The sequence below is a fragment of the Fusarium phalaenopsidis genome (genome assembly GCF_050370095.1).
Source record: "Fusarium phalaenopsidis strain FUZ10S chromosome Unknown contig_32304, whole genome shotgun sequence".
Lineage (NCBI taxonomy): Eukaryota > Fungi > Ascomycota > Sordariomycetes > Hypocreales > Nectriaceae > Fusarium > Fusarium phalaenopsidis.
The window spans coordinates 3,651,854-3,678,845 of record NW_028145404.1 but is presented as its reverse complement, the minus strand read 5'-3'; the positions used below and the strand labels follow the sequence as shown (position 1 = coordinate 3,678,845).

Genomic DNA, 26,992 nt, shown 5'->3' with positions numbered 1-26,992 from the left:
GACTTCGGAAGGAAAAAGAAGAGTGTCTCTTCTCCCTCAAGAAAGCATCATCAAAAGTCTGCGAGTCCAAAATTGGAAGCAAGCCTCGTCGACGCCAGGTACGCCAGGATGTCAGGGGAACCGGGCATAAGCAACCTCGAGGGATACGGTACACAGACGTTCAGTTCAGCTTTGTCCCCGTCGAGTTCCAGGGATGGATGGAAAGAAAAGGTCAACATTCAGGCGAAGGAGTGGTGAACCGATGTCGTCAAACAATCCCGCGGATGCGGTTGGTGAAACAATGGACGAAAGCCAGCTCAGTACAAGAATAGCTTGCTCGACGTGGTGACGATACAGTGGGCTACAAGCGGCCGACCGGCTTCCGGCTTATCAACTGCGACCAAGATATCCTGGCTTCTGGTGGACGAATTCGTCCAGAGCGTCTTGCGCGTTCCGCCGTATCCGTCATTCACAGGCATGGGAATCCAATCGAGGGTCGGGTTTAGACGCCCAGAAGCAGGGGGTCAAGAGGAACCGCGACAAATACGGACGGGCATTGCCAAAGAGACGTGGAGTTCCAAGCGGCCGCTCAGGAATGAAGTGGACAAGCAAAATGCAGGATTGACATTTGCTTATCCGAGCTTGGACGGAGACGCACCATGGGACGGGCTCCTCCTTGGCTGCTACCAGGAATGCGCTTATACACGATCTCGAGTGCAGCGTTGGACCTCGTATTCTCCCATTTTCGCTTCATTTATAGCCTCGCCCAATGAGCGTGGGAGCCGTCACCGCATCTGGACTTGCTACTACAAGGATAGTAGCACGACAGTTTCTATGATAGTTGCCCGCTCATGTCATCGACTGCACGCTCCTTAAAGGGGAACTGCTCGGAGTAATCTCCAGGAGATGCTGACCTGCAAACATGGACCAGATTCAAATCCCGGATCCGAAAAAAGAGACGAGATGAAACGAGATGCAGGGGCTCTGTTAAGCCATTGACGATCCCCGCAAAATTACCCCTGGCGGCCGATGTTTGTGGCGGCCGAAGGACGGGACCCGTCCATCACGGGCAGCCAGTGGAGGGCGCCAGCGAAGCGGCCGAAGCCGGCACCCGGCCGGGCCTTGAAGTTTGTTGTCTATCACCTCACGATTCGCGTCTTTAATCAGTGATTCACCATGTCGTATTTCCCCTATCGTTTATTTGGACGCAAATGATATATGATGCCTTCTTGACGAGTTACCTGACACGCTCGTCTCAGCGGGTTAGCCGAGGACAGCAATCCATGATTAATCTCCATGTTGATAGCCGACCTTCGGTTGCGTAAAGTATGATGACCATAACCTATCACTAGCGGTTCAATTCCCAAGCCAGTGTGAATACAGCATCTTCGCAGACGTAATCGGGAACACTGTGGCGTGGTAATGTGGTAATTGAGAGTCCAATCGGCGATTTACCCTCTGCGTTGATGAATCAACAGGTAGAACAGGGGTTTGTCTTGACACAACAGAACAACATCAACCCCAGTAGGTCGCAGGAAATTATACGGGCTGCACATACGGATACTGGCTGACCAACTCTAGCCTATCAACAGGACTTAACTCTGATATCCACAAACACCAGATAAGCTGGGTTTCTAGTTAACCTTAAGTCAACCTGAGCCTCACAACAACACGAGAAACTACCCTAGACACTGGGTCTAAACACAAGTCTGTGCAGTTTTTATGCAAGGATCTATGTTTGTAGAATCACTGTAGGCTTTTATTCTCGTGCATTCGATTGCCTTGCAACTCGGTGGCTGTGATCGCTTGGTATTCATGCTAATAGATATATCCAGAGTGTGCTCAATTCACCGTCATCAAAACCAGTCTCTTGTTATCCAAGCCTACACCGCAACGCCAAATGAACCCTCAAACAGTTCCGCCCGTGCCGGTCATGACGCGACATACTTCCCGAGATCATGTCATTTCAATGCTGGAGCAGCTCCGCAAACTCCGGTCTCAACCCAAAGATAACATCGATCTCCTTGATCGTCTCGCTGCACCACGAGCTCCCCTCCACACCGACTCCCACCAGCCTGGCCATATCTGATGGTGCCACCCCAGGTCGCGTCGTGCCATGCAGCGTGTAGTCGGCCTGCCCCCGGACAATGTTCAGATCGCCCCTCAGCTCTGCCATGGTTTCGCCTCGGGTGTTGCGCAGCTCAAAGATGCAGCGACCGTGATCGATCTCCACAGGACTCGGATTATTTACGTGAAAGGTCGCCACAATACCATTGTCACTGGAGCGTGATAGCTTCTTCAGCTCCATTTGCGGCCCGTTCATACACTTCAGTGGGATATCGAGGCACATTTCGCAACCCGACGAGGTGCCCAAGGCTCCAACAGTGCACCAGCCATTATCAAGCTGGAAACTGCTATCGCTGTCGAGCATGAGGCTTCGGATGAATGTGCGAAATGCTGTCATATCGGTAATGTCGATGCGCTGTTCTTTGACCAGAACTTTGGTGCCCCAGAAGCTCGTCTGGACTTCAGGCAACTCCACCGTGCCAAAGCTGAAGCCATTGAAGGAAAGTTCGACGTCCATAGCGCCGATGATACTGGAAATGGCGCCAGAATCGACAAGGCGGCTCTCGATGGCAAGACAGAAGGACCTGGTACATGAATCAACTAACCCCATAAAACTGTGCACTGCAACAATGCTCACCTTTCAGAAGCATCACTGATCTTGATCTTGGTAACTTCGAGACTTGCGCGGTCCAATAGATACTGCATCACTGTGTCCATGATGCCAAACGGGGAGAAGCGTGCTTTCTGACGACGGGGTCTCGGATCAAGTCTTGAGTCGAGAATCGGCCGGGCATAGGCCTTGAAAAGTGGCGAGTTGGCGATGTTCATGGCGACTGAACTGATAACTTCTTCGAAGACAGTTTCGTGCTTTGGTATCTGAACGCAAGACCGGAATCTCTGGGCTCAACAGGAGAGGTGAGGTTGGTCTGGAACGACTCGGCCGAGGCAAGTATGATGATTGAAAGCGTTGGCCAAGTTGGAATCTGCATGCGCGAGAAATTACAAGTGCGCAAACAACAAGACAGACGGATCCTGAGCAGTGCAGAGTAGACAGTCTGGAAGTGCGAGGCAGGTGCAAGCAATAAGCTGAGAACATGAACCAGCGTCAACCTACATATGAATGTCCACGACCCAGCCATCCATCCAACATTATCAGCTGTCCTCCTGCATAGGCCATCACTCATCGCGCAAGACATCGACAAGGGCCCTCCCACTCGACCCGGAGGCTCCCGTCGTCTCTATACACGTACAGCCATGCACCCATGTGCTGAGGTTTGGATACTACCAATGCGCCCTGCAGTTGAACCAACAGGCGCAGACGAGCTTCAGCATGCAGTCAAAGTGGCCTAGCGGGACCGGGATTCACCACAAGGTGTTCGCTCTTGTGGCTATGACAACCTCAAAAGGAGGGCCAAGTCTGATTTAATCTGATCTCATGTCAGCTTGCGAATTGGGTACCAAGCCGCGCTCACCATGTTTCCGGATCCTATTGGGTGGTTCGGGACTATTTCTAAATCTGATAGGATCCTATAAGCGGCCATCTCACAACTGAGTTGCCAAAAGGAGCAAAGAGAAGGAAAGAAAAGCCAAGTTATTCACCGCTATCCTTCAGCTCCCTCAGCTCAGGACATGGCCTGACTTGCACAGCATGGATCTGGTCTTGAAATCATGCCAAGTAGCTCCACCACATACATACATGCAGATGCAGCTGTCTTGCGGGGAAGCATCCGTCAAAAGAAAAGACGAAAAGAGATCCTGGGTCTATTTGAGAATGCGCGAAGAAATTCAAATGCTAATGATAAAAGGCGTCTCTGGCAGCCTAGGCAGGTATTATCTGTATCCGATCCCACTTGCTCCGTTAAATCATCGTGTAGATTCCCCTCTTACATGAACTGGAACCATCTCGGAAGGAACAACCCGGAGAACAAAAGCCAAACGAGAAAGAATCAAGAACGCCGCTTACGAGGATGCCTCAGGCTTCTTCTCATCTTCTTCGGGCTTCTTCTCTTCAACCTCGGGCTTTTCGATAGCTTCTGTCTTCTCCTCAGCCTTCTCCTCAACCTCGGGCTTCTCGACCTTCTCCTCTTCAGGCTTCTCAGCCTCGACGGGCTCGGGCTCAACAGCCTCAGGCTCATCACCAGCCTCGGCCTTTGTGGACTCAGCAACCTCGACCTCCTCGGGGGTGGCCTCGGGCTCCTCATCGTCAAAGACGATGGCTGCCTTGATGGCAGATTTGTTCTTGATGCTCTCAAGAGCCTCACCGAACTGCTCAAGCTTGAAGGTCTTGTTGACGATACCCTTGGTCTTTACCTTGCCAGAGTCGAGGTAGTCAATGGTGGCGGCTGTAATCAGAAGTCAGCAAATGACGGTGAGCTGAAATCATGGCATGACTTACGGAACATGTAGGTCTCGGAGAACGAGCCCAGAATTGTGATCTCATCACCAAAGATCTTGGATGGGGGCCAAGAGACACGGTCGGCGTTGGCGTACACGCCGTAGACGACCAGAGTACCACCACGTCGGACATAGTTGATGGAGTCCTCGAGAATTCTGACGGAGCCGGTAGCCTCAACAACTATACAAATGTTAGTTCCGGACTGGCTGTCTATCCAATGCGGACCTACCGATATCAAAGCCATAGGGGTTCTCCTTCTTGAGCTGAGCAAACTGCTCGTCGGGGTTGGATCGCGAAAGCTCGATATACTGGTCAGCAGCCTCGAGGCTCTTGGCCAGTTCCATCTTCAGACCACCGGGCGCAGCAACGGTGACCTTGCAGCCACCGTTTTGTCGGAGGAGTTGAGCAAGCATCTATAATGCGATTAGCCTTGGGTCAGCGACGACTGTTAAAATTGCGACCTACCAGACCAGTAGGGCCGGCACCGAACATGAGAACATGGGAGCCCAGCTTGGGTCGGATCTTCTCAAGGCCATGGCAAGCGCAGGAGGCGGGCTCAAGAAGAGTGGCATCGACCCAGGAGAGGTTCTGAATCTTGAAGACCTTGGCCGCGGGATAGGCACAGTACTCGGCGAAGCCACCGTTCATTGTTACACCGTGGGCGTTGAACTGCATATTGTTAGTATTGTCCTTAGTTGTGAGTTGCCATTATTACTGACGTTCTCGCAGAGAAGAGGCTGGCCTCTTCGGCAGTAGAAGCACTCATTGCAAAGCTCACTGTTGTCGGCAGCGACACGGTCGCCAATAGCGAATCCATTGACGTTCTAGATAATGTGGGTTAGCGAGATCTGCCAGACAAGGTCTATCGAGATCGGAACACGAACCTTGCCAACGGCAGCGACGATACCGACGGTCTCGTGACCAGGAATCAAGGGGAACTTGGCAATGAATTCACCCTCATGGATATGCTAGTGCAATTGTCAGCCCCTGTTTGACGAGCATGTCGAGTGCCGTGAGTTGGGGTAATCACCAGATCTAAGATCCGAGGTCAGCTGCTACATATCCCCTGTACGAAGTGGTAGTATTGACTTACCAGTTCCACACACACCGCAGGCCTTGACTTGAACGAGGACATCATTGTCCCGCATTTCAGGGAGCGGGACGGTCACGATGGAGAAATCTTCGGGCTTCTCATATCTATATTCAGGGTGGAGATCGGTGTTAGCCAAGGGGATGTCGGAGTCCAAGCTGTCGAGCCAATGACAAGCGAAAGGATGACCTTGATGGTCTCCTCCGCGGGTATATAAAGCTACGAGTGCCTATGTCTAAGGCCTTGACATACCTGAGAGCCTTCATTTCTGTGGGAAGAGTCGCCATTTTGACTGAAGAGGGGTTGAACGAGGTGGGATGGAGGTGAGTGAAGTGAACAAAGGCGTCAATGTCGGGATAGGTGCTGATGACGAGGTGTTAAGGACAAGTCGAGTGTCTAGGGAGATGTGTATCCCTGAGCTTGCTGAGTTGAGAGAAGAAGAGGAAGCTTGTTGACAGAGCCAGATATGAGATCGAAGCGAGGAAAGGCGGGTTTTTGTTGACGAGAGATAAAGACAAGATGGGGAGATTATCGAAGGACAACGGGTATTTCAACAACCGGGACACGCTCATTCCCGAGGGGAAAGGGAAGAGGACGAGGCCCAGGAGTCGCCAGGAGTCGCAAGGTATCGTCGGGACTCGCAAGGAGTCGGCCAGGAGCCCATGATTCCAGGGGTATCTCGCTCTGCCCACCTCCACGATGCCCGGCGAGACACCGAGCCACCGAACCAGACATCAGGAAATGCCAGGAAGCCATGGCCCAACATGGTGAAAGCATCGATCTGCCTCCCCCTCAAGCGAGTGGTTCGTGCTGCTCCGCACCAGTAGCAGTGCGGTCATCTTGGAGGGCGCCCAATCTCGACCAGCATGGTGGGCGCTGAGTGTGGAAGAGTCACCTCATGGTGAAAGCTCGAGCCCGTTTTCCCCAGTCCAACATCCCCTGATCCTGTCAAAGCCCTCGGTCCTTTCGACCGTATCGTCATGACGCCTCCAAAAGGGGGAGATATCGGGAAAACAAGGAAGGGAAAATGGCTGCAGCGTGCCTCTTTGAGTGGTTTTCACTGCAACAAGCCCAGCTCAGCGCTGCCATGGTAGAGGCTTACCATACGCGGTCGTCTCTTTCAGGTCTGTATACTTACACGGACAACTCGACTCCAACGCCTCCCAAGCTCGGGCCAGCAGCAACGACAATTGTCACGGCTGGGTACCTGCTTTCACCAGGCTTACCTAGGTAAGCAAGTGTGAAGTGCAGGCATATGCACCTCATCGCCCATGGGGAAGCTCCCTGGCTCGGTTTCACCGAGAGACAAACATGGCGATACATGCATGATACAACAGCCAGGCCCAGACCGGCGCAGCCTCTCAATGCAAGGAAAGGCGACACAGAGCTGGGCGCGAAGACGCATGGCGACCCAAGGTAAAGGCAAGGTCAGAAAGGCAAGGGAAACCCAGGACACTCAGCCGAGCGGCCGTTGGTAGTAAACGGGCGTTGGACGGTGGTCTGTTTTCTATAAGCCGTTGCCGTTGCTCCAGACGCCGTGAGTGGCCCGGACCGTGGTGCCGGTATCCGGTGAGGCCGTGAAACCTTCCGGTGAGGTGAGAAGGTGAGCCGTGGGCAACGGTATCGTACCGTTTTGTATCTTGTTTACCGATTTCACTTCGTGATGTGGATTGTCATATCAACGACGTAACCCTCGGCGCAGCAGCGCTCTGGCTCCTGGTTGGATGCTGGCGTGGACAGGGGGAGAATATGCCTCTCACCGAGGATGAGAGATGAGCCCGTGGCAGCATGCGGAAGGCGATGCCTGCAAGTGGTGAGGCCTGCGAGCGGCACATACCCCTTTTGCATGATTTGCGGAGGTGAGCATGTCGATGTGAATGATTGAGGGCATTCCCACGTACGACCCGCCCCAACGTCCATCTCCTCCAGACTCTCACCACTAACACACCCTGGTAAGTGGCGGAGATGCTGTTTTGGGACTTTGCGCCTCTGTCTTCACCAACACACACCTTGACTCATGTGGAGAGAACATGTAAAGCTTCGACTCGGAGCCGCAGAGCGAGTTCCATTTTCAGCTCTCCTTCCATAGAATGTGCGGAGAAGACGCATGGAATAATCTGGATGCTCCTGATATGTCCCTTTCCCCAGGATTTCACCTACCATTCGCGGCTCCGCATCCTCGAATTTCACCTTACTCGCCGCCACAGCCTCGAAGCAAGAAAGCTCGGTGGTGTGTTCAAGGTGACGGCCAAGGTGTCCCTGAGGTGTAGGCCTCACGAGAAGAACGTGTTTAAACGGAGCATCTGACGTAAGAGTCAACCCACCGTCCGACACTTGCACTCTACCCCGAATAATTAGCTACGATTACCCCGAGCCCAATGCCAGCTGCTGCTCTTGTCTCGTCGTGACAAGCAAGTCTCGGACGCACAAACGAGTCCTCGCCGTTCAGCCGAGAAAGCTTCTAGACGCTGCCTTTCCAGCGAGTCCCGAGCTCCCTTCCCACGCTCATCGAGGCACGTACCGATCAAGGATCAAGGGTGAGGTCACGGTCAGGTCACTCAGCGGACACACCTTTCCAGCAAAGGGCAACGGGACGGATCGGTCCCTTCGGACAGTGTCCGGTCTAGGAGGGGAGGCGACAGAGGTAAGGTAGGTAGGTGATATTCGTATCGTTTTTCACATGGATCACTTTAAAGATTTGACGTCTTCACGTTATCTCCCGAGCAATTATCTCGTTTTGACGGCGGCAACAATCGACCCTGATGCAAATGATTTCCGAGGTTCTAACCCTCAAACTCCCATGGTGTCTGTCTGTCTCCCACGCAACCTGTCACACGAGCGAAACCCATGGTGAAAATTGCCCTCCATTTTTATGAGTACATGCCGATACCGTTCGCCATGCAGCCCATTTGTTCACCACCGCAAGGAAATTGGGTTCGTTTAAGAGGGGGGAGCAGCGCCACGGCCACGGCCGTAACCACCACGGCTGTTGATTAATGTTAGCCAATTGCGCTGTCGTCGATGCTAATCTGTCAGGGAAACTCACAACTGAGGAGCGAACTCGCCGGGAGCACCGCCCTCCTTGCCCTCGCCAGCATCCCTTCGTCGGTATCCGCCCTCACGGTCGCCTCGGTCGCCACCACGGCCACGGCCAAAGGGTCTTCGCTCGCGCTCGCCCTCGCCGAGCATGCCACGGGGAGGAGCGTGCGATCGTTGTTGCTTGATGTGGGTAGCAGGAACGATCTCAGCGGGGAGGTGAAGCCATTCGCGCAGGTAGTCGAGACCCTCGGGGGTCAGGGTGTAGTAGTAGTACTGCCACGAGAACTGGGTCTTGACGTAGCCTCGGGAGTTGAGGGACTGAAGAGCCTTGATAACGAACAGGTTCTTGGTGTCGATATCGGGGTGCTTGGGAAGGTTGAAGTCCTTCTGGGCGACGAGGACACCCTCTCGGAAGAGGTACTGGCGGAATTGTTAGTCTTGGTGTTTCTTGTGCACTGCCAATTTGCAGCTCATTCTCGCGCGGGCGGGAGCTGCTGCGGCGGCGCCGGGAGCGCCAGGTGAGTCTGTATTACCTCGTGGATCTTCTTGCGGTCGGCCTTGGGAATCAACATCGTGGCGGTATTGCTGCTCGTCGAAGGGGTCGATGTTGGAAGGTGGCAGGTTTCGGAGGGACGAAGGCAGATCTCAAATTGGATAACTTTTGTGGGCGGAAACCCTACTTGAAATTCGACGTAGCGAAGTGGGGGTTTGCTGTGTGCCCGTGGCTGGTGACCTTGTCACGTGCCGATGCGGTTATCGATGTGGCTGGTGAGGTGGCACCTTGAATCGCCATCGGCCTAGTAGCTTCGTCAACCCAGTGTTTTTCTAGGTCAACATCAGGCAAATACTTACAACACCCTCCGATTCTCCTCCTGCCGACTTTTCGCGGTCCATACAGTCGCTAGAATGCCGTCGCGAAACCTCAACGTGCTGGTTACCAGCTTTGCCGGTCTCGGCTTGCCACCTACACTCGTTCTACCTCTTCCTCCATCAACCACCGTCACAGAACTGCGAGATCGCATCGACGAGCGACTACCAACAACTCAGTCCAGACTCATCCTCACAACTCTTTCAAATAAGCAACTGCCATCGGCTTCGGACTTGCCAATCTCTGAATACCTTTCGACAAGTGAAGGTGAGTTCTTGTCGTTGCGACTGGCAGTGCCGCTCTGCGGTGGCAAGGGTGGTTTCGGATCACAGCTGAGAGCTGCGGGTGGTCGCATGTCTTCTCGGAAGAAGAAGAACCAAGAAGATCACGGTTCGAGCCGCAATTTGGATGGCCGACGGTTACGCACGGTGAACGAGGCCAAGGCTCTGGCCGAGTACCTCGCCATCAAACCCGAGATGGAGAAGAAGGAGAAGGAGAAGCGCCGCGAGCGTTGGGAGCAGATTGTCCAGCTGTCAGAACAGAAGGAGGCTGAGATCAAGTCGGGAAGCAAGAGTCGGCTTGATGGCAAGTGGGTTGAGGACAAGGAGGAGAGCAGCGAGCGTACCCGAGATGCTGTCCTAGCTGCCATGAAGGCTGGCAACTACAAGGACAACCTACTGAGCACCTCTCACGAGTCAAACTCTACGCAGACGAGCAATGAGCAATCCGGCTCGGATGAGGAGAAGGGCGCCTCGTCTCAGGGATCAACGCCGCCCCCGGTGGAACAAGCCAAGCCTGAGAAGGAAAAGGCGAGGGCATTCTTTGGATTTGACGAGGATGACGAGTTTATGAGCTCCGACGACGAAGAGGCCGAGGAAAAGTGATATTCACACCGTTTTTCATGAGTTTGGTCTCTGGTTGCTACGGCCGGATGGGGCCGGCCAATGACGACCGGGATTAATGGGATTACGGCGCATGGGACCCTTGGTGCTTTTTGGATTTGAATTGCCAGCGCTTCCGGTTGAAGTTTGATAGTTCACATGATACCAATAATAGTCCACTCAATGGCATGAGTCGGCAAAACGTCACGATATCCATGTTATTGATTGAAGGGATGAAGGATTCAGACAGAACTTAGCGTTTACGAGGATTTTATACAGCAGGCAGCTTCACAAATGATACAATTGCAGTGTGTCTGCTCTGTCTCTTCTAAACCATCCACTACTCCAAGACTACATGTCCAGCTTAAGCGTCCAGCTTGACGGGGAAGTTTCCGGCCTCTGCACGATGCGTTAGTATGGCTTGGGGGGTCGAATTGTCCAGGGAGGAGCGTACCGCGCTGCTCATCCCATCGGTTGTACCAGCCGGAGGGGCAGAGGGATCGGTAAGAGAGCCAGAACTAGGGGCCAATTAGTAACCGGGAGCTTCGAATAGGATCCTCGTTGTCTTTGGCGATGCGTACCTGGCGGCAGGGCGCAAAGTCCTCACCCTTGGCGAGGATGCACTTGTGGTAGTCGACGTAGTTTTGCCAGCAGTGCTTGGTCTGGTTCTGGTTGGGGAAACGGGCGTCGGTGCCTAGGAGGTCATCATGTCAGATCCAGTCTGGTTGGAGCCATTGGCGATAGTGCAATTGAGTATCGATCGTGCGTCGGGTCGTCGTCGATAGTCGTCGGTCGTGGGAGGGATTGATTGTGCTTACCAGCTGCGCGGAATTGTTAGCCTCGGGATCGAATCAGGTCATTTTTTCGAGGGCGGCGCTGGCAGCCGCCCCAGCGGGATTATTAGGGAACGTACCAGTGACAAACTTGAAGGGCTTGGTGACAAGCTCCTGACCGTCTTCCGCCATTGTGAATTGGTTTCGAAGGGAATTGACTTGGGAAAGGAGGGGAGATTTGTCTAGGTCAATGCCGGATGGAGCTCGGTGCGGGCGGTTTTGGATGGAGAGAGGTTGATGCGTCGACGTTGTCGGCTCGAATCAGGTGGTTCGATTTCCCGGGAGAGCTTGGGTTTTGTGCCTCAGGCCGTCACGGGCCAATGGCGTAAGGCACCCAACCCGGATTGGTGGGTCCCGCTGGCTGGCAATTGCTTGCACATCAGATGTTCGTTCGGCCAACTCCAAACACTCCCTCCCAAGGCCGATAATTTCCAATTGAATCACCTCCTCTGGACCTCTCACAGACCCTCCCCACTCATCAAGATGCGTTCCACCGCTGTTCTCCGGATGTTCAGGCAGACGCCTCGCATGCTGCGACCCGTTCCCGTGAGTGCAATGGATGGAATCTTCGGTTATGACATCAATGCTGACCATCTTCCGTCTCGCAGAAGGAGGACCAGGCCGGTACGTGAAACTAGGGAGCTCCCGCCGAGCTTCTCTCGGGCCGCTCGAGACTCGAATACCGACTCGAAACTATGTCAATGGGCTGGGAACTAACCGAATCTCTCAAGGCCACACCGTCTCTCAGCGACTCCGAAAGCTCAAGCAGATCCCTCCTGAGCTGTACCCCCTCGGTAAAGCCATGTCCTGCCCCCATTGAGTCCTTTTGCCATGCCCTAACCGCCCGTACCAGCCGTCGTCGTTGGCTTCGCCCTCGGCGCTGCCACCTACTCGATCAGCCGCAAGTTCATCGTCGACAAGAACCTCCGCCTGTCGCGACAGGGCCCCTCTGGGCGCGTCGAGCACCACGGCGAGGAGGAGAAGCAGGAGCACTAAGCCCTTACTGAAAGACTGGGAATTGGAAATGATTACTCGCCAACGGGGGGCAGTACTGTACATGTCGGGAGAATGGTAGCAGTGAATTCCATCAGGCATAAATCTTGAATATTCTCGGTGATGATATATATCTCATGCCCTCCAACCTGTAACCTGTGAATCCAATGCCTCAAAACGCCCTCGCTATGCCAGCAGTAGAGTCAACACCAAACCGAAATTTTCCTTATCTTTTTCACTCAGGTTTCGGCCCTGCAACGTCGAGTCCCTCCAACCCTTGCATGGGGTCAGGGCCAGCATCTGGCACTACCTTTGCATCATCTCCAAGCCTGTCATTCTCATCCGCCGCATGCTCGGCCAGCCAACCTTCCTGCACGCTCAGTCAGCATCGAATGAGTGAGAGGGGATATAGTCAAACGTACCTTTTCCCAGATAGCGGTCTTACTGCCCAGTCCTTCGTCGGCGCTCTTGGGTGCCTTGGCTTGTGAGACCTTGAGGATCCTTCCGAAAAACTCCGACTGATCCATATTGTCGATTGCCTCCTTCGCATCGGCGGCGTCCTCGTACTCGACATATGCGAACCCCCTGTGGGCTTCTCCAGAGTTTGGTGCTTCAGGCTTTGGCAACTTGCAGTCGACAATCTCTCCAAACGGGATGAAGGCGTCAAGGATGTGACCTGTGGTGACCACCTGGGAGAGTCCACCAACGTAGACGGTCGCCTTCCATCGAGCTGCGTCCGACATTTCTGCTTTATATGAGATTTGGAGATGATGAATATGAGGAGTCGTGGTGAAGGTCGTGTAAAGCTGTCGTCGTGAATCTCATACAGCTCTGCTGGCGGCTCAGAGCAACGGTTACCTTGGTTGTGGTAAGCTCCGTGCTTGTCACGTGACGTATAGCTTGATGCTCAAAGGAACAGCTTTCAGTTTCAAAGTCAGTTGTCCATCAAGGGCAGTTTAGAAGAAAAATTCTTACAGGGAATCAATGGATAGTCAATTTTATACAGATTCAATCCAGAAGTGCCCATGAAGAAAAAGGCTAAGCTTGCTAGATCCTCTCAAGAGCTGTATATCATCAAGTCAACCTCTTACAAGTGCTCACGCACAAGTCCATCCCTACCTATATATCACCCACCACCCAATAGCGTATAAGAGAGAACCCTAGCTATCAAACAGTCTCATAAAGGCATGTTGCAAAGAACGTCAAGAAAGTCAGTTCTGTGGCTGGAATATCGACGGTATGAGCCGACGATCGCTCGGGTACATCCTCCAGTTCGTGTGGCCATTAACCCTGAAGCGCCATGACAATGGACAAGGAACAAACAATAAGCTCAGCTATCATCCAGCTTACATCTGACCTTTCCCATTTCCTCACTGTCCCCAAAGATGCCACGGTCACAAGAATTAAAGCCCCTAAAGACAGCTCCCAGCTGAGTCATCACGTGATAGCTGGCCCACCTCAAGGACAGCCGACTACTCAGGGGCACGGACGTGTCCGCTGTTAGGAGCTCCTGAGCATGGAGGGCAGCCTGCAATCTGGCATCATACCTCCCAATTAAAGACAACCGACTGCCCAACCTCGCCCTGCTTCGATCAACTTCGAAGCTATACTCGCGGGCAGAGGCAACAACTTCTTTAATACTGACTGGCCCTTGTCTAGCCAGAATTGCTTGATTTTTGTCTTTATAACACTGACCGCCACCTCTAAACGTCATCCTGAGCTGGTCCTTCGTCGCATTAGTCCCCCGCCATCGCCATCATGGTGCGCCTTCGAGAGATACCCCGAACGGCCGCCTTCGCCTGGTCGCCAGGTGCCGGCAAGCCTGTCTTGGTCACCGGTACTCGCGCCGGCGCTGTCGATGCCGATTTTTCTGACGAGAGCAAGCTGGAGCTCTGGGATCTTGCTCTGGACGACCAAGAGCAAGGCCTCGAGTTGCAACCTGTCGCTAGCATCACCACCGACGCTAGGTAGAATTATACCCATGACAGCTCCAGGGGAATACAACATGCTGATCTAATTCAGGTTCTACGATGTTGCTTGGGGTCCCGCCAACGATGATCACCCCAAGGGTATCATTGCAGGTGCCCTCGAGAACGGCTCATTGGATCTTTGGGACGCCGAGAAGCTCATTGCTGGGGACTCAGATGCCCTGATCTCACAAACCTCCAAGCACACCGGCCCAATCAAGACAATACAATTCAACCCCCTGAAGCCGCAGATCCTGGCCACGGCTGGCGCTAAGGGCGAGCTCTTCATCTACGATGTGAACGACATCGCGAACCCTTTCAGGCTAGGAAACACGGCCGCCCGATCCGACGATATCGAATGCCTTGCATGGAACCAGAAGGTCTCTCACATTCTTGCAACTGGCGGTAACGGTGGTTTCGTGACCGTGTGGGACTTGAAGACCAAGAAAGCTTCATTGACTCTTAACAACAGCCGAAAGGCCGTCAGTTCCATCGCCTGGGACCCCAACCACTCCACAAAGCTCTTGACGGCGACTCCAGATGACAACACCCCCGTCATTCTGATGTGGGATCTCCGAAACTCCAATGCTCCCGAGAGAACACTCCAGGGTCATGAGTCAGGTGTCCTGTCGTTGTCATGGTGCTCACAAGATAGCGACCTGCTACTCTCCTCAGGCAAGGATAACCGCACCATTGTCTGGAACCCCAACACCGGCGAGCGTTATGGCGAGCTGCCTGAAGTGACGAACTGGACTTTCCTCACTCGTTTCAACCCTCATAACCCCAACCTCTCGGCGACTGCCAGCTTCGACGGCAAGATCACGGTGCAGACACTACAAAACACCAACCCCGACACATCCAAGGCCGCGGCCGAGAAGAACCTGGATGACGAAGACTTTTTCCGCGCCGCTCAAGACCAGCCCCAGGACGCATCATGGACCCTGGCCAAGGCTCCCAACTGGTTCGAGAGACCCATTGGCGCCTCGTTCGGTTTCGGAGGCAAGGTTGTGGTGTTCAAGGCCAACGCTGTTCAGGCTGGGCAGAAGCGATCTTCCAAGGTTATGATTACCAACTTCTCAATCGATTCCGATGTGTCTTCTGCTACCGAGAAGTTCCAGGAGACCATCGCCTCTGGTGATATCTCTTCCATTTGCGCCGACCGCATTGAGCAGGCCAAGACTGAGGAGGAAAAGGCCGATTGGCAGGTGATGGAGACTCTCGTTGGCGACAACCCTCGAAGCAAGATTGTCGATTATCTCGGTTTCAATGAGGAGGATCTTGCCAACGGCAGTGTTAAGGAGGAAGCGGGAGAGGCTGATGATGATGAGGCCGAGACCAAGGAGGATGCCGAAGACAAGAAGAAGAAGCGTGTTTCTAGCTTCTTTGACGGCGCCGAGGCCGAGGACGACGATTTCCTGTCCAACCTTGCTGCTACCAAGGACGCCAAGACTGACAACCCCTTCCAACTGTTCAGCGAATCTGATAGCCCAGTTGAAAAGGATATCACCAGAGCTCTAATGCTGGGCAACTTCGCCAAGGCCACTGAACGTTGCTTGAAGGAGGAGCGCTTCGCTGATGCATTCTTGATCGCCAACTGTGGCGGCCAGGAGCTCGTTGACAAGGTCCAGTCCGCTTATCTGGCTCGCAAGAGCGGCCAACCCAGCTATATGCGCCTCCTTGGCTCTGTCATTGCCAAGAACCTTTGGGACGTCGTTTACAACGCCGACCTTGAGGACTGGCAGGAGACCATGGCTATTATCTGCACTTTCTCTGACCCTGCCGAATTCTCGGACCTTTGCGAGGCGCTGGGAGACAGGATCAACGATGAAGGCTCCCGAAAGGATGCTTCGTTCTGCTACTTGGTTGGTTCCAAGCTCGAGAAGGTTGTGTCGATCTGGGCTGCCGAGTTGGACGAGGCAGAGCAGGCTGGCTTGAAGGAGCCATCTGGAGATTCCACCTTCTCCGTCCATGCCAAGTCCCTGCAAAACTTCATTGAGAAGGTCACCGTCTTCCGTCATGTCACCAAATTCGAGGATGGCGAGAAGGGATTGAGCTCGGACTGGAAGCTCGCCACTCTGTACGACAAGTACACTGAGTATGCTGACATCCTGGCTGGCCATGGTCAGCTTGAGACTGCTCAGAAGTATCTCGACCTTCTCCCATCCAACTATCCCGCTGCGGAACTGGCCAGGAACCGTGTGCGACTTGCCACCAAGAAGCCTGCTGCTCAGCCTAGCGCCAGAGTACCAGCGTCGTCGAGCCGCACTTCGTCCAGGATCCAGCCTGCCATGGGCTATCAGCCTCCCCAGTCAGTGCCGGCTCCGGCTCCCGCTCAGACAGCGGCCAACCCCTACAGCAACATCGCCCAGAACCCGGCTCCTCGGTCAACTGGATCACCAGCCCAGCAGTACATGCCCCCGACAAACGCCTATCAGCCTCAGGGCACCAACACCTACCAGCCTCAGGGTGGCTACGCACCACCTGCTCAGACTGGCTATGGAGCCCCTGGTGGCTACCAGCCGCCCACTCAGCATGGATACGGTGCTCCTCCGCCCATGGCTGGACCTCCTCGAAACACGACTCCTTCCTCTGTGCCACCTCCTTCTAAGGCTAAGAACATGGACAACTGGAACGATGTTCCTTTGGTCACTAAGGCACCACCGGCACGTAGGAATACTCCCAGCGTCGGACCTCTGACCTCGCCTTTCCCTGGCCAACAGGCCTCTCACCCTCCCCCTCCTCCTGGAGGCCCGACCCCTTACGGACAGCGAGCCGGAGCAACTCCTCCTCCCCCTCCTCCCAAGGGACCAGCACCTCCTCGAGTCACGTCGCCCCTGGCCGCCCCTCCTCAGAACTTCCAGCCCCCTCCTCCGGCTGCCAGCGCTCACAACCCATACGCGCCTCCTCCAGCTGCGGGTGCGATCCCGTCGCCAATGCCCCATGTCGTCCCTCGAACGGCGTCTCCTTACAATGCCCCTCCTGCCGCAGCACCTCCTTCCAACCGGTATGCCCCTACCCCGGTAGCGCAGCAGCAGTTCAGTCAGCCCCCAGGCTCGGTGCCGCCTCCAGGTGCTGCTAGCCGTCCCCCGCCAACTGGTTCGTTTGGAGCGCCTCCTCAGCAGTCGACTCCCCACAACCAATACGCGCCCTCTCCTTACGGCGCTCCTCCAAGCCAATCCTACGGTGCTCCCCCGACCCAGCCTTCCGCACCTCCAACCGGGCCTCCTCCCACTGGACCTCCTCCTATGAACCGATCTGGACCTCCCGCTGCCTCTTCTCCTAAGCCAACTCCTCCGCCTCAGCCAGCCGCGCCGCCCAAGGCCCGACATCCTGCAGGTGACCGATCACATATCCCTGCCAGCGCGCAGCGTCTGGTGGATATTCTGAGCCAGGATATGCAGCGAGTTGCCGTCAAGGCCCCCTCCAACTTCGCCCCCCAGGTCAAGGATACGCAGAAGCGACTCAACATTCTGTTCGACCACCTCAACAATGAGGAGCTGGTTCAGCCCGGCACGATCGAGCAGCTTACGGAGCTTGCGCAAGCCATTGAGGCCAAGAACTACGACTTGGCCCACAAGCTACAGGTCGAGGTTCAGCGAGACAAGACGGAGGAGTGTGGTAACTGGATGGTAAGTTTATATGGTCTTGTGAATTGCACAGAAGCTAACTCGAATACTAGGTTGGTGTCAAGCGCCTTATCAGCATGAGCAGGGCTACGCCGTGAGTAAGTGTTGGAATACGCGACATGTCTTAATGTAACTTGCTTGTGGACAACCACAAAGGATGTTGGTGAAGGGGTCGGATAGTTTAGCGGAGGTGTATGATTGGGAATGACATTCACGACCACACCTAGGCTGGACTCATTTTAGATTAGAAAAGTATATGATGAATGCGGTGCCTTTATGTAATGTGTTGATGAACGTGGTGCCTTGACTATGGTTGTGGCTTGCTCTCTCTTTGTAAAGACGCTGATACGTGATAACATGGCCTGTTGCTATGTTACTTTTTTGGATGCTCGCGAGTCTCCCATGTAAGAAGAAGTGAGACGCCACCTGAGCCAAATACTAGGAACCCATCCTTTAAGCAAAGGTAGATGTTCAAGGCAATTATTGGTTTCCATGAAATTAAATTTGGTGAGACTCTCATCTAGGGTAAGTCGGTATCCTCCACCGCCAGCTGTCATCTGGTCCCACTAAAACTCCCACCTCCGCCAAGAAGTACATACCACATCATCGCCCTCCACATCTCGACCACAAGCTCTACTCCCCTCCAAGAGCTCTCACAAATACCGCCATCATGTCCGATACGGCACAAAGCCCCGAAGATGCCGCCGCAAAGAGAGCGGCCGAGCAGGCGCGCCTGCGCAAGGAGCGACGAGAAGCCAAGATCAAGGCTGGTGGCTCCGCGAGACTGAACAAGATCACTGGTCTTGGAGGTCGTCTTCCAGGAGGTGGGTGACAGCTCGAGAGTTGTGAGAAGAAGTATCGCCGCTGACATCAACATTGTAGAGCCAGAACCTGCCACTGCGACCACGACCGCCACAGACTCTCCCTCAGCTCCCACACCAGCACCCGCAGCCGCCACAACCACTGCACCTTCTGCTCCAGCAGACCACGCCGATCCTGAAGAGGTTGACATCTCTGAGCACTACTATGAGCCCAAGCGCACTGCTTCCGCCCGCGATGCACCCCCAACGCCGGAGCCCACCATCTCCGAGGAACAGCTCCGCCAGATGATGCTCGGTTTCGAGCGTGGCAATGGCACTCCCGCCCCCGGCACCCCCGGCGGCCTCGACGAGGACCCCATGATGAAAATGATGTCCCAGCTCATGGCCGGCGCCGGTTTCCCACCGGGCTCGGCACCTCCCTTCCCCGGTATGCCGGGCGCCGTACCTCAGCCTCCTCAGCCCGCCGCCCCTGTCCGGAGCACGTCCACAAACCTCTGGCGTCTTCTCCACGCGCTCGTCGCTCTCGGTCTTGGTCTCTACATCGTAATCCTCACCCCTTTCACTGGAACAAAGGTCGAGCGCGAGCGCGCCGCTCTCGCCGGCACAACTCCCGCCGACCCCCTGACCGCCGCCTCCGAGCCCGAGCTCGAGACGGAGCTCGAGCACCGTAAGCAGCTCTTCTTCTGGACGTTTGCAACAGCTGAGACGGTACTCCTCACGACGCGCTTCTTCCTCGACAAGCGGGGCACACCTCCGGCGGGCATCGTGGGAACTGTCGTGGGATTCCTGCCGCAGCCGGCAAAGGGGTACGTCGAGATTGCGCTGCGGTATGCGCAGATCTTTTCGACGGTGCGAGGGGACATTTTGGCGTGCATCTTTGTGCTGGGGGCTGTATCTTGGTTCAAGGGATAACTTGATGCTTCATGAGGAATAAGACGTAATATCTTTGCATGGTTTATGGAGTTATGGATGTGCTTTGAGAGTCATCATGGGCTCAACTCTTACTGTCCTATTACGTGAATGTGATGTGCCTCGGTGATATCTTGCCATGACAAACGTAAGTATAGTAACATATTACATATTACAATACTATATGACTATGTAGACAGACCCCTTTTTACATCCTCCCACGCCGGGTATACCTAAGGAAACCAAAAAGAAAGTTATAATCCATCCCCCTATTTCGCGAGCACCGTCTTCAGCAACTTGCCAAAGACGCCTCGAACTCGATCGGGGTTTTCCATAACACAAGTAAATACAACAGCCGTGCTGGCTGCAAAGACAAGAGTCTCCCTCCACTGCTTATCCAACGGATAGCGCCTTGGCAGTACCGTAGCCATAGCACGTGGGGCGACAAACAGAGCAATGTCCTTGCGTCTGCTGGCTGTCTCGATCAGAATGCTCCAGCCGCACAGGAGGCAGCCGGTGCCAACACAGATGCCCCCATCCATCTTCTGGCGTCGCTCGATGGTTGTGCCACCGGGGAGGCGGGGTCCTATACGCGTGCGGCTGAGACAAACTCCGTAGTAGAAGAGAGTGATGAAGGTGGCGAGGAAGCTGGACGAACGGCACGAAGAGATGAGGGCTCGGCGGAAGGCTTTGTGAGACGGGTTCCGGAGCGCAAGGGCGAGTGTCAGGGGCAGGTATGTAGCCATAGACCACTTCCAGGCTCGAAAGAAGCGGCTAACAGCGTGGTATTCGCACGAAGGGCCAGAAGCCATGTGCACCATCTGGCAGGGGATGGGCACAACCACTGCAGGATCTCCCCAGGCAAGCGGCCACTCGTAGTCGACGCACATCCCCTGCAGCAGGGATGACTGACCCGTCTCCTTGCCATACTGGAACTCGCCCGTGTGGCAACGGCGAAGAGCCTCGATCAACCGTAAATCGACAGATGCAGCCGAGGTGATCCATTTGTTGTAACTGCGGGGAAGACGCTTGGGATGGTAGAACCAAGCCCACATGACAAGACCCGACGAGGCGGCAAACACCAGGGGGTCAACGAATTTCGAGACGAAACGTTCGGCCTAAAGGAGTCAGCAAGAGGGCATACTGCAGTCAGACTTAGTTCAGGGGTTACCTTTGACCACTTCTTGGAAGCCACGCGGCGGGCCTTGTGCCTCGACCATAGATCGCCGATCACAACATCAAGGGCGCGGGTGACGGCGAACAACGTTAGGTCCAAGGTTCGACCAGCAAACTTGACCTTTTGAGGTTCATCACCAGGAGAAGAGTCCTCCTTTGCAGGCACTGTCTCTTCATACGCTCGACTTTCGTAACAGTGTAGTAGACGAAGGCCGAACCAGCCAGCAAGGAACGTGGATAGCCATCTTGCTAGCCTGGAGAAGTGGATGTCAGACCAGAGTAGAGCGCCAAGAGCTGTGTTCTCACCTTGAACGAGCTGCTTCGCTGAGACCCTTGGCAGCCTTTTCTAAGATGCTCTTGATAGGTTCCTGTTGACCGGTTAGCATCAGATGAGTTGGGTAGACGATAGGCTTCTAGTGAGTCAAAGCTGCAAGGCACCGCTCCTTCGGCATAGAGAAGGACCCGTCTTACATGTGAAGACTTTGAAGGATCAGAAAGGGGTCAGTTACCTGTAAGAGAGTGCCACCACCGACCAACACGGCACAAAACGTCGGAAAGCGTTGGAGGTTGAACCCTGTTTTCACAATGTGAGTTGCAGACTTGACAAAGGAGCTGTCATCTGAGTCTAGAGACAGCTGGTTGGCCGCTTTTCGTCTCCTCTTGGCAACATGTTGTAGCACTAACGTCAACAGCCGAGGAGCCACGGCAGACGCATAGCCTAGGAGATAAGCGCGGATCAGAGGCCGGAGGATCTCGGGGACGGGATCGAGCCTCAGGGGACCTTTGCGGACAGGGCGCACATCAAGGGAAGCCATACTCCCCCCGCATACAACAGCAGACCGAAGCAGGACTACGGGACCTGCAGCCGGTGGGATTGATGAGGCGAGGCTAGTATGCGGAGGTGGCACTCAGGAGGTGGGTTCCTGAGAAGATGTTGGCGGGGTTTCTGGATACGGATGAGCGGTCAATTCAAAGACCCCTGTCGAGTGTAATGAGGATAGAGAAGAAGAGGGTGTGAAAAGGAGGTTGACAAGAGGATTAAGGACTTGGAGTGACGGCGGAATACAACCGCATCATGCACTGGGCAATCTGGACCTCAGGGCTTGAGACAATGGTTGCAGAAGTTTGAGATTGTTTAAATCAAACAATGAACAATCAGGAGTTTGATCAAGAGAACTTCCTCTCAGGGCTGTGGAGTTGTGGAGACGAGTTGCAAGGCCGTTGATCTTGAGCCTCGGCTCAACACCGAGGCTGCGTGTGAAAGTGGACAATCATGGCAAGACGATTCGATTCCAACGCGGCATGCTCGGAACAAATACAGGGGAGCTGAACTGAACTCTCGGTACTCGGGAGTAAAAGGCCTTGCCACTGCGGGTATGAGATCGTAGGCCCCTGGCAAGGCTGGAGGCGACAGACTGGCATGGAGTCGCGAATCGGAAGGGACAAGTATAGGAGTGTGGATACTGCGACTAACCTGGGGAATGGTGTTTTGAGGGGCAGCCCTCAACTATGAGCTGTACGTATGAAACGATCGCCGCAGGAAGGAAGATGAGCTCGGCGATGGCGTCAAAGACACGAAGAATGAAACGGATGATGGCCGAGCTGGAGGTGTGGTGATGCCAGGAGGGGCGTGAGAGCCCAGTAGATCAGGGGACCGTTTTGAATCTGATAGGACACGAGGATTTCGTGTGTATGGATGACAACGCAAGGCACAGGTCAAGTCAAACTGTAAATGGCGTGGAGGCGGAGGAGAGCTTGGTTTCTGGCCAAAGCCACTGCAAAGATGGATGGAAGTTGAAGAGCTGAGATCATCACCGGCCATGCAGAGATGCATGTGGCCTGAGTTCCCCTTTGGTCACCGGCACGGCGGGTACCTGCCCAGAGGCTCTGGGGTAATGAGGTGTGACCGTTGAAATGGGTAAAGAGCATGTGCGTATTGTGGATTTGGCACGTGCCTTTTGGTTTCTCATCAAAGCGCTGGTGCTTTTTGTCCAGTTTGAAGCTATTCCAACGTCCAAATGCTTCATGTCCTTTTTACTCTGCCAATTTCAAATAACTACCAGTATTACCATACCCTGCTTATGCAGTGTTACACCCCGTACTTTGACGTCCCCATTCAGGTAAGCCGACGCATGAAAAATTCGCACCCAATTCCGTGTATGTGGGGGAGCCAGCAGGCACGAAATCATCCAGAAGCACCTCGACGAACAGGGGAAGCCAGCCCCACGACGAATTTCGGCCCTTGGACGGTTTTCGGCTCTTCTTCCTTGCCTGGATGCCCCGTTCCCGTTACAGCATGGTTCCTTTGGAAAGTCATTCCGTACCAGGGAGGAGGTCTTGCTCCCCGAGATGTCATGGAGGTGGTCCAAGTGGGAGCCATTCCCCTGCTGGCTGTCGCCGGTGTCATGCTGGCACGGCCCGATCATGGTCATGGGCTGGTCACGAGACGACCCAGCAAGCCATCAGACCAGACCCAGCTAACCAGCCTTGACTGACGGGCGGCAGAGGCGTGTATGGAAATTGAGAGTTGGTTCTTTTGGCCATGCTTATTCAGACGGGATGGCATAACCTTTTGTCTATCTGCCGGCAGACGATAGTCCCGGGTCAAGTGACCAGACATCTACCGCGTCTCTGCCTATCATCAATGCTACACCAAGATGGCTCGACCTTCTCCAACCTCTTTGTCGGCAAGTAAGAAGCCCGCCCGCCTGAGGAGGTCGTCAATAAAAGGTGGCGGAGTCGCCCGAGAGCTTAAAGAGCTGCAGCCAGCGCCTGGTTTGTTGCTGGAGCTGAGTCGTGAGAGAGCTGTTGTTTGGCAATTGAGAAGCATGTGATTGTCCCCTAGATGCATATTCAAGCCAAGCAAACATCAGTAAGTAGGTACGTACGTCATGGCAAGGTCTCACTCCATGTTTCGGCTGTGTCGGGGGACATGTTGACGAATTCCGGCTGCTGCAGTTTAACGATATCGACTCGGCTAATAAATCTTGTTTCTTTCTCTCGTAATGATCCCTTTGTTAGATGAATAAAGATTGATCAGAACTCGGCGAGACTCTTAACAAGGGCCAACAACTTGGAGACCAGAGATTTTTAGTCGACGTCGAATGTGGAACTTGGTGGGAGATGCAGGTGACCTTGCGACCCAGGGAGGGGGAACATGCTCTGTCAGGATGCAGCGCCAGGTTGGAGGCGATGTAGACGGTACTTTTTCAACAATCCTCTTCCAAGTTCCGAGGCTGCTCCACACGGCTGAGTCTTCAAAGAACCTGCCCAATTCGGATCCAAACTGGCCAATGGCCCCGCAGCAGGGGTCTAGGTCGCCCCTTCCCCAATATGTCCGGTACGCGCCGCCCAGGTACTGGGTACCTCTAACCTTGCAAGCCCTGCCACTTGCCCATAACGCTCCCGTCGACACAGCAGGTGCAGGTGGGCTTTCCGCCTTCCACCCTTGCTTGTCCAGGCCTGGCCTTCTTCCTCTACCCACTCCTCCTCCACCTGCACCACCACCACTACCACCACCACCAGCTCCATCCCCATCCCTCCATCCATCCTCACCTGGACGCTCGCTGCCACCCGCTCCTCACGCAGCCTTTTTCCGGCGAAAAGCGCTTCGTTGTTCTACGCATTTCAGCAAGAGTAACATCAGGCTCCAGTCCCGACTTCTTGTCTGGGACAGTGGGATGTGATGTGATGCATTGGTGCAGGTCCTAGCACATGCGCCGTCCCTTCTGTTCCTGTTGCTCTCTAGTCACTCTTCATCCTCACTAGATCTGCATATACCATCTTCCACGTTTCTTCTCTTCCACAACCGCAAATCGACGCTCCTTCTTCCTCCAATCTGCCTACATAGTTGCTCTACTCCTGGAAACCTCGTCCATACTTGCATCGACATCAACTACTTCGCTCCTCGCCGCAAGCCCACCACCGCATCTGGATCAAGAAGTCTAGCTCAAGCCTCCCCAGTCGCCAAGCACCCAAGACTACCCCACGAACCGCGTCCTGCCGCAGACTCGTTCACCTGATCACCCTGATCTCCTTCCGCGCCTCTGCCTCTGCGACTCCAAGTTTCCAAGCTCCTGGCTCACTGTCGACTCTCGCCCAAGTTGCCTCGCCCTGCGCTTTGCCTGAGGCGACATTCAGTTTTGTGTGCCTTCTCGTTTTGAAGGCACCTGCCACTTCCGTCGTCGCGCTTGTATCATGTGTTAGGCACTTACTCGTAACTCGATCGTTCCTGGCACTTGCACGCTTCATGTTTGACGACGAACCACGTTCTTTCTACTATCGAATTCAGCATCTCTGGCACTCATCGCTCATCGCCATCCCGATTCAGCAGCCGCTCCTCTCCCACCGACTCTGGCCGCTGGCATCCATCCCAGCTCAGCACATCGCAAAAACCCCGATATTACAAAGACGCACCCATGCTCGCCGTACAGCAAGCTCCGAGGATGGGTTCGTCGCAGCCGCCCTCAGATCCTTTTCTGCCTTTTGGCTGTACGTCAACCAACTACTCGTCTCCCATACCCATTGTCTTGTGCTTCTCGGAGAATATGCGAACTGTTTGCTAACTTGGAATGCGACTTTAGACACCCTCGACTCGACTCAAGATCCTCCTCTCCCCGATCCGCCCGAGCCCGCGCCCGGCGATCCGCTCCTAACAGACAATGACAACAGACTCCTGGACTCATTCTTTCAGGACATCAATGCTGATCACTACAACATGCCCTCGTTTGGCGAGGGACTCAACTTCAGTGACACTTGGCTTGATCTTCCACCACAGTTTATGGGGACTTCAACTACTTTCGGCCATCACCCAGGCTCTTCCCTCCCTGAAACGACAGGCCAAGGGCTTCCTAATAGCCTTGGCGACTTCCACGGCATGATGCCCATGGAACCGAACATGATGCCGCCGCCTCCCCCGCCGCCACCTCAGTCACAGCACCAACTAGATCATCGACATACGCCCGACGACGTCCTTCATGCCGCCGCGACGCTGCTTCATAATGGATCCACTCAACGGCAAGCTTCTAACGGAGTTGATGCATCCCTGCAACGACGGATGACAGCCCCCTTAGTGGGACACCTTCAACATCAGCCACTAGAAGAGTTTCGTGAAGAGCATCGACGCAGTGTAGCGGCCAGCGAGCAAGAGCACTACCCAGGCTGGATGTCGGGACCACAGGAAAGGCGTCAACATCGAGCACCGCCGGCTGAGTATCAGTGGGGATCCGACGCGAATTTCAGTCGAGTCCAAGGGTACATGCCAAATTCAGAAAAGGAAACGGCGGAATCTTTGACCAAGGAGCAGCTCAAGTACCTTGAGTGTTTTGAGCCGAGTCAGAGTGCCGATAATACGCGACCGAGCAGCCCGGTCCATACCAAGATGGCACCCCCTCAAAATAGGCTGGCACAGGCCGTAAAGCCACCGCCAGAGACAGACGCGCCTCCGCGCAAGAGACGGAAGAGCCGGAATAGTAAGGAAGGACCGGACGAGGATGCACAAGACGAGACAACCACACCAAAGTCGAACAGGAGACGAAAGTCCAAGTTGGAACGGCTAGGCTCAACATCTTCTGGGCCGACAGATGAAGTCTCAACGGGCAAACGTCGAAAATCCATGGCTAATGGGGCCAAGGCAACGCGGGAGAACCTTACAGAGGAACAAAAACGAGAAAACCACATACGAAGCGAGCAGAAACGACGAACACTCATTAAGGAGGGATTTGAGGACCTCTGTGACCTCGTGCCTGGGCTCCGTGGGGGTGGATTCAGTAAAAGCACAATGCTGACGATGGCAGCAGAGTGGCTAGACGATCTGCTCAAGGGGAACGAAGCGCTGTCAGCTCAACTGGCGGCTTTGGAAGGGGGAAAATAAAGTCGGTGGTGCCGGGTGTGGTGGCTCTGACACAGCGACGGTGATGAAATATTTCGGACTGGGGGGGGGGGGGGATGGGATAGGATGGAATGGACTACACGGAATGGCAATTCCGGAACGGATATGGCGTTGATGAATGGGACTGATGAAATTTCTACATGGCGGGGGGCTCGTGTCTCAGTCGAGGGGTTCGGCTGTGGACATTACCTATTGTATACCCAAGGTGAGAGGGAGGGCATGGTGTAATGGCGGTAATCATTCGTCTTGGGGGTAGAGAGGCTGGCTTCAAATGCCGTGTTAAGAGGGGGTTTGATGGAGTACACAGTTGTCTGGCATGGCATGGCATGGATGCATGATAAGGGCGAGAATGAAAGCTGGAAGTTCAATTACGAAGGACCTAGAGTCTAGATGGCAATGATACGAGATACTCTCCCGTCGACACATGACGGTTACCTACCTGGTCTGTATGTCTATCT

General features: G+C 54.5%; 11 protein-coding genes across 11 annotated transcripts; 5 read left to right on the top strand and 6 right to left on the bottom strand.

Annotated features, from left to right (window-relative positions):
* Nucleotides 1-1,945: 1,945 nt before the first annotated feature.
* LRP88_10400 (uncharacterized protein) lies at nucleotides 1,946-2,874 on the bottom strand (the record flags this gene model as incomplete). Its single annotated transcript, XM_083246863.1, has 2 exons — nucleotides 1,946-2,630; nucleotides 2,684-2,874. The coding sequence occupies 2 exons, from the start codon at nucleotides 2,872-2,874 to the stop codon at nucleotides 1,946-1,948; spliced, it is 876 nt and encodes a 291-aa protein (XP_083097976.1).
* Nucleotides 2,875-4,005: 1,131 nt separating this feature from the next.
* On the bottom strand, nucleotides 4,006-5,818 carry LRP88_10399 (zinc-dependent alcohol dehydrogenase family protein; the record flags this gene model as incomplete). Its single annotated transcript, XM_083246862.1, has 9 exons — nucleotides 4,006-4,388; nucleotides 4,442-4,621; nucleotides 4,671-4,854; nucleotides 4,907-5,110; nucleotides 5,161-5,265; nucleotides 5,326-5,409; nucleotides 5,472-5,476; nucleotides 5,535-5,638; nucleotides 5,784-5,818. 9 exons carry the CDS (start codon nucleotides 5,816-5,818, stop codon nucleotides 4,006-4,008), a joined length of 1,284 nt encoding a protein of 427 aa, XP_083097975.1.
* Nucleotides 5,819-8,471: 2,653 nt separating this feature from the next.
* On the bottom strand, nucleotides 8,472-9,142 carry LRP88_10398 (40S ribosomal protein eS10; the record flags this gene model as incomplete). The annotated part of the gene is made up of 3 exons (XM_083246861.1): nucleotides 8,472-8,517; nucleotides 8,578-8,990; nucleotides 9,104-9,142. 3 exons carry the CDS (start codon nucleotides 9,140-9,142, stop codon nucleotides 8,472-8,474), a joined length of 498 nt encoding a protein of 165 aa, XP_083097974.1.
* Nucleotides 9,143-9,476: 334 nt separating this feature from the next.
* LRP88_10397 (splicing regulator SDE2) lies at nucleotides 9,477-10,322 on the top strand (the record flags this gene model as incomplete). Its single annotated transcript, XM_083246860.1, has 1 exon — nucleotides 9,477-10,322. The coding sequence occupies one exon, from the start codon at nucleotides 9,477-9,479 to the stop codon at nucleotides 10,320-10,322; it is 846 nt and encodes a 281-aa protein (XP_083097973.1).
* Nucleotides 10,323-10,683: 361 nt separating this feature from the next.
* LRP88_10396 (cytochrome c oxidase subunit VIb) lies at nucleotides 10,684-11,284 on the bottom strand (the record flags this gene model as incomplete). Its single annotated transcript, XM_083246859.1, has 4 exons — nucleotides 10,684-10,718; nucleotides 10,774-10,837; nucleotides 10,901-11,013; nucleotides 11,233-11,284. 4 exons carry the CDS (start codon nucleotides 11,282-11,284, stop codon nucleotides 10,684-10,686), a joined length of 264 nt encoding a protein of 87 aa, XP_083097972.1.
* A 351-nt stretch (nucleotides 11,285-11,635) lies between these two features.
* Nucleotides 11,636-12,148, top strand: LRP88_10395 (uncharacterized protein; the record flags this gene model as incomplete). Its single annotated transcript, XM_083246858.1, has 4 exons — nucleotides 11,636-11,698; nucleotides 11,761-11,776; nucleotides 11,884-11,946; nucleotides 12,006-12,148. The coding sequence occupies 4 exons, from the start codon at nucleotides 11,636-11,638 to the stop codon at nucleotides 12,146-12,148; spliced, it is 285 nt and encodes a 94-aa protein (XP_083097971.1).
* Nucleotides 12,149-12,380: 232 nt separating this feature from the next.
* LRP88_10394 (uncharacterized protein) lies at nucleotides 12,381-12,888 on the bottom strand (the record flags this gene model as incomplete). Its single annotated transcript, XM_083246857.1, has 2 exons — nucleotides 12,381-12,515; nucleotides 12,568-12,888. The coding sequence occupies 2 exons, from the start codon at nucleotides 12,886-12,888 to the stop codon at nucleotides 12,381-12,383; spliced, it is 456 nt and encodes a 151-aa protein (XP_083097970.1).
* A 1,015-nt stretch (nucleotides 12,889-13,903) lies between these two features.
* Nucleotides 13,904-17,836, top strand: LRP88_10393 (uncharacterized protein; the record flags this gene model as incomplete). Its single annotated transcript, XM_083246856.1, has 4 exons — nucleotides 13,904-14,112; nucleotides 14,168-17,140; nucleotides 17,192-17,741; nucleotides 17,792-17,836. 4 exons carry the CDS (start codon nucleotides 13,904-13,906, stop codon nucleotides 17,834-17,836), a joined length of 3,777 nt encoding a protein of 1,258 aa, XP_083097969.1.
* A 572-nt stretch (nucleotides 17,837-18,408) lies between these two features.
* LRP88_10392 (GET complex subunit GET2) lies at nucleotides 18,409-19,471 on the top strand (the record flags this gene model as incomplete). The annotated part of the gene is made up of 2 exons (XM_083246855.1): nucleotides 18,409-18,562; nucleotides 18,621-19,471. The coding sequence occupies 2 exons, from the start codon at nucleotides 18,409-18,411 to the stop codon at nucleotides 19,469-19,471; spliced, it is 1,005 nt and encodes a 334-aa protein (XP_083097968.1).
* A 266-nt stretch (nucleotides 19,472-19,737) lies between these two features.
* Nucleotides 19,738-21,459, bottom strand: LRP88_10391 (uncharacterized protein; the record flags this gene model as incomplete). Its single annotated transcript, XM_083246854.1, has 4 exons — nucleotides 19,738-20,586; nucleotides 20,640-20,898; nucleotides 20,951-21,012; nucleotides 21,154-21,459. 4 exons carry the CDS (start codon nucleotides 21,457-21,459, stop codon nucleotides 19,738-19,740), a joined length of 1,476 nt encoding a protein of 491 aa, XP_083097967.1.
* Nucleotides 21,460-25,089: 3,630 nt separating this feature from the next.
* LRP88_10390 (basic helix-loop-helix domain-containing protein) lies at nucleotides 25,090-26,516 on the top strand (the record flags this gene model as incomplete). The annotated part of the gene is made up of 2 exons (XM_083246853.1): nucleotides 25,090-25,135; nucleotides 25,228-26,516. 2 exons carry the CDS (start codon nucleotides 25,090-25,092, stop codon nucleotides 26,514-26,516), a joined length of 1,335 nt encoding a protein of 444 aa, XP_083097966.1.
* Between the last annotated feature and the right edge of the window lie 476 nt (nucleotides 26,517-26,992).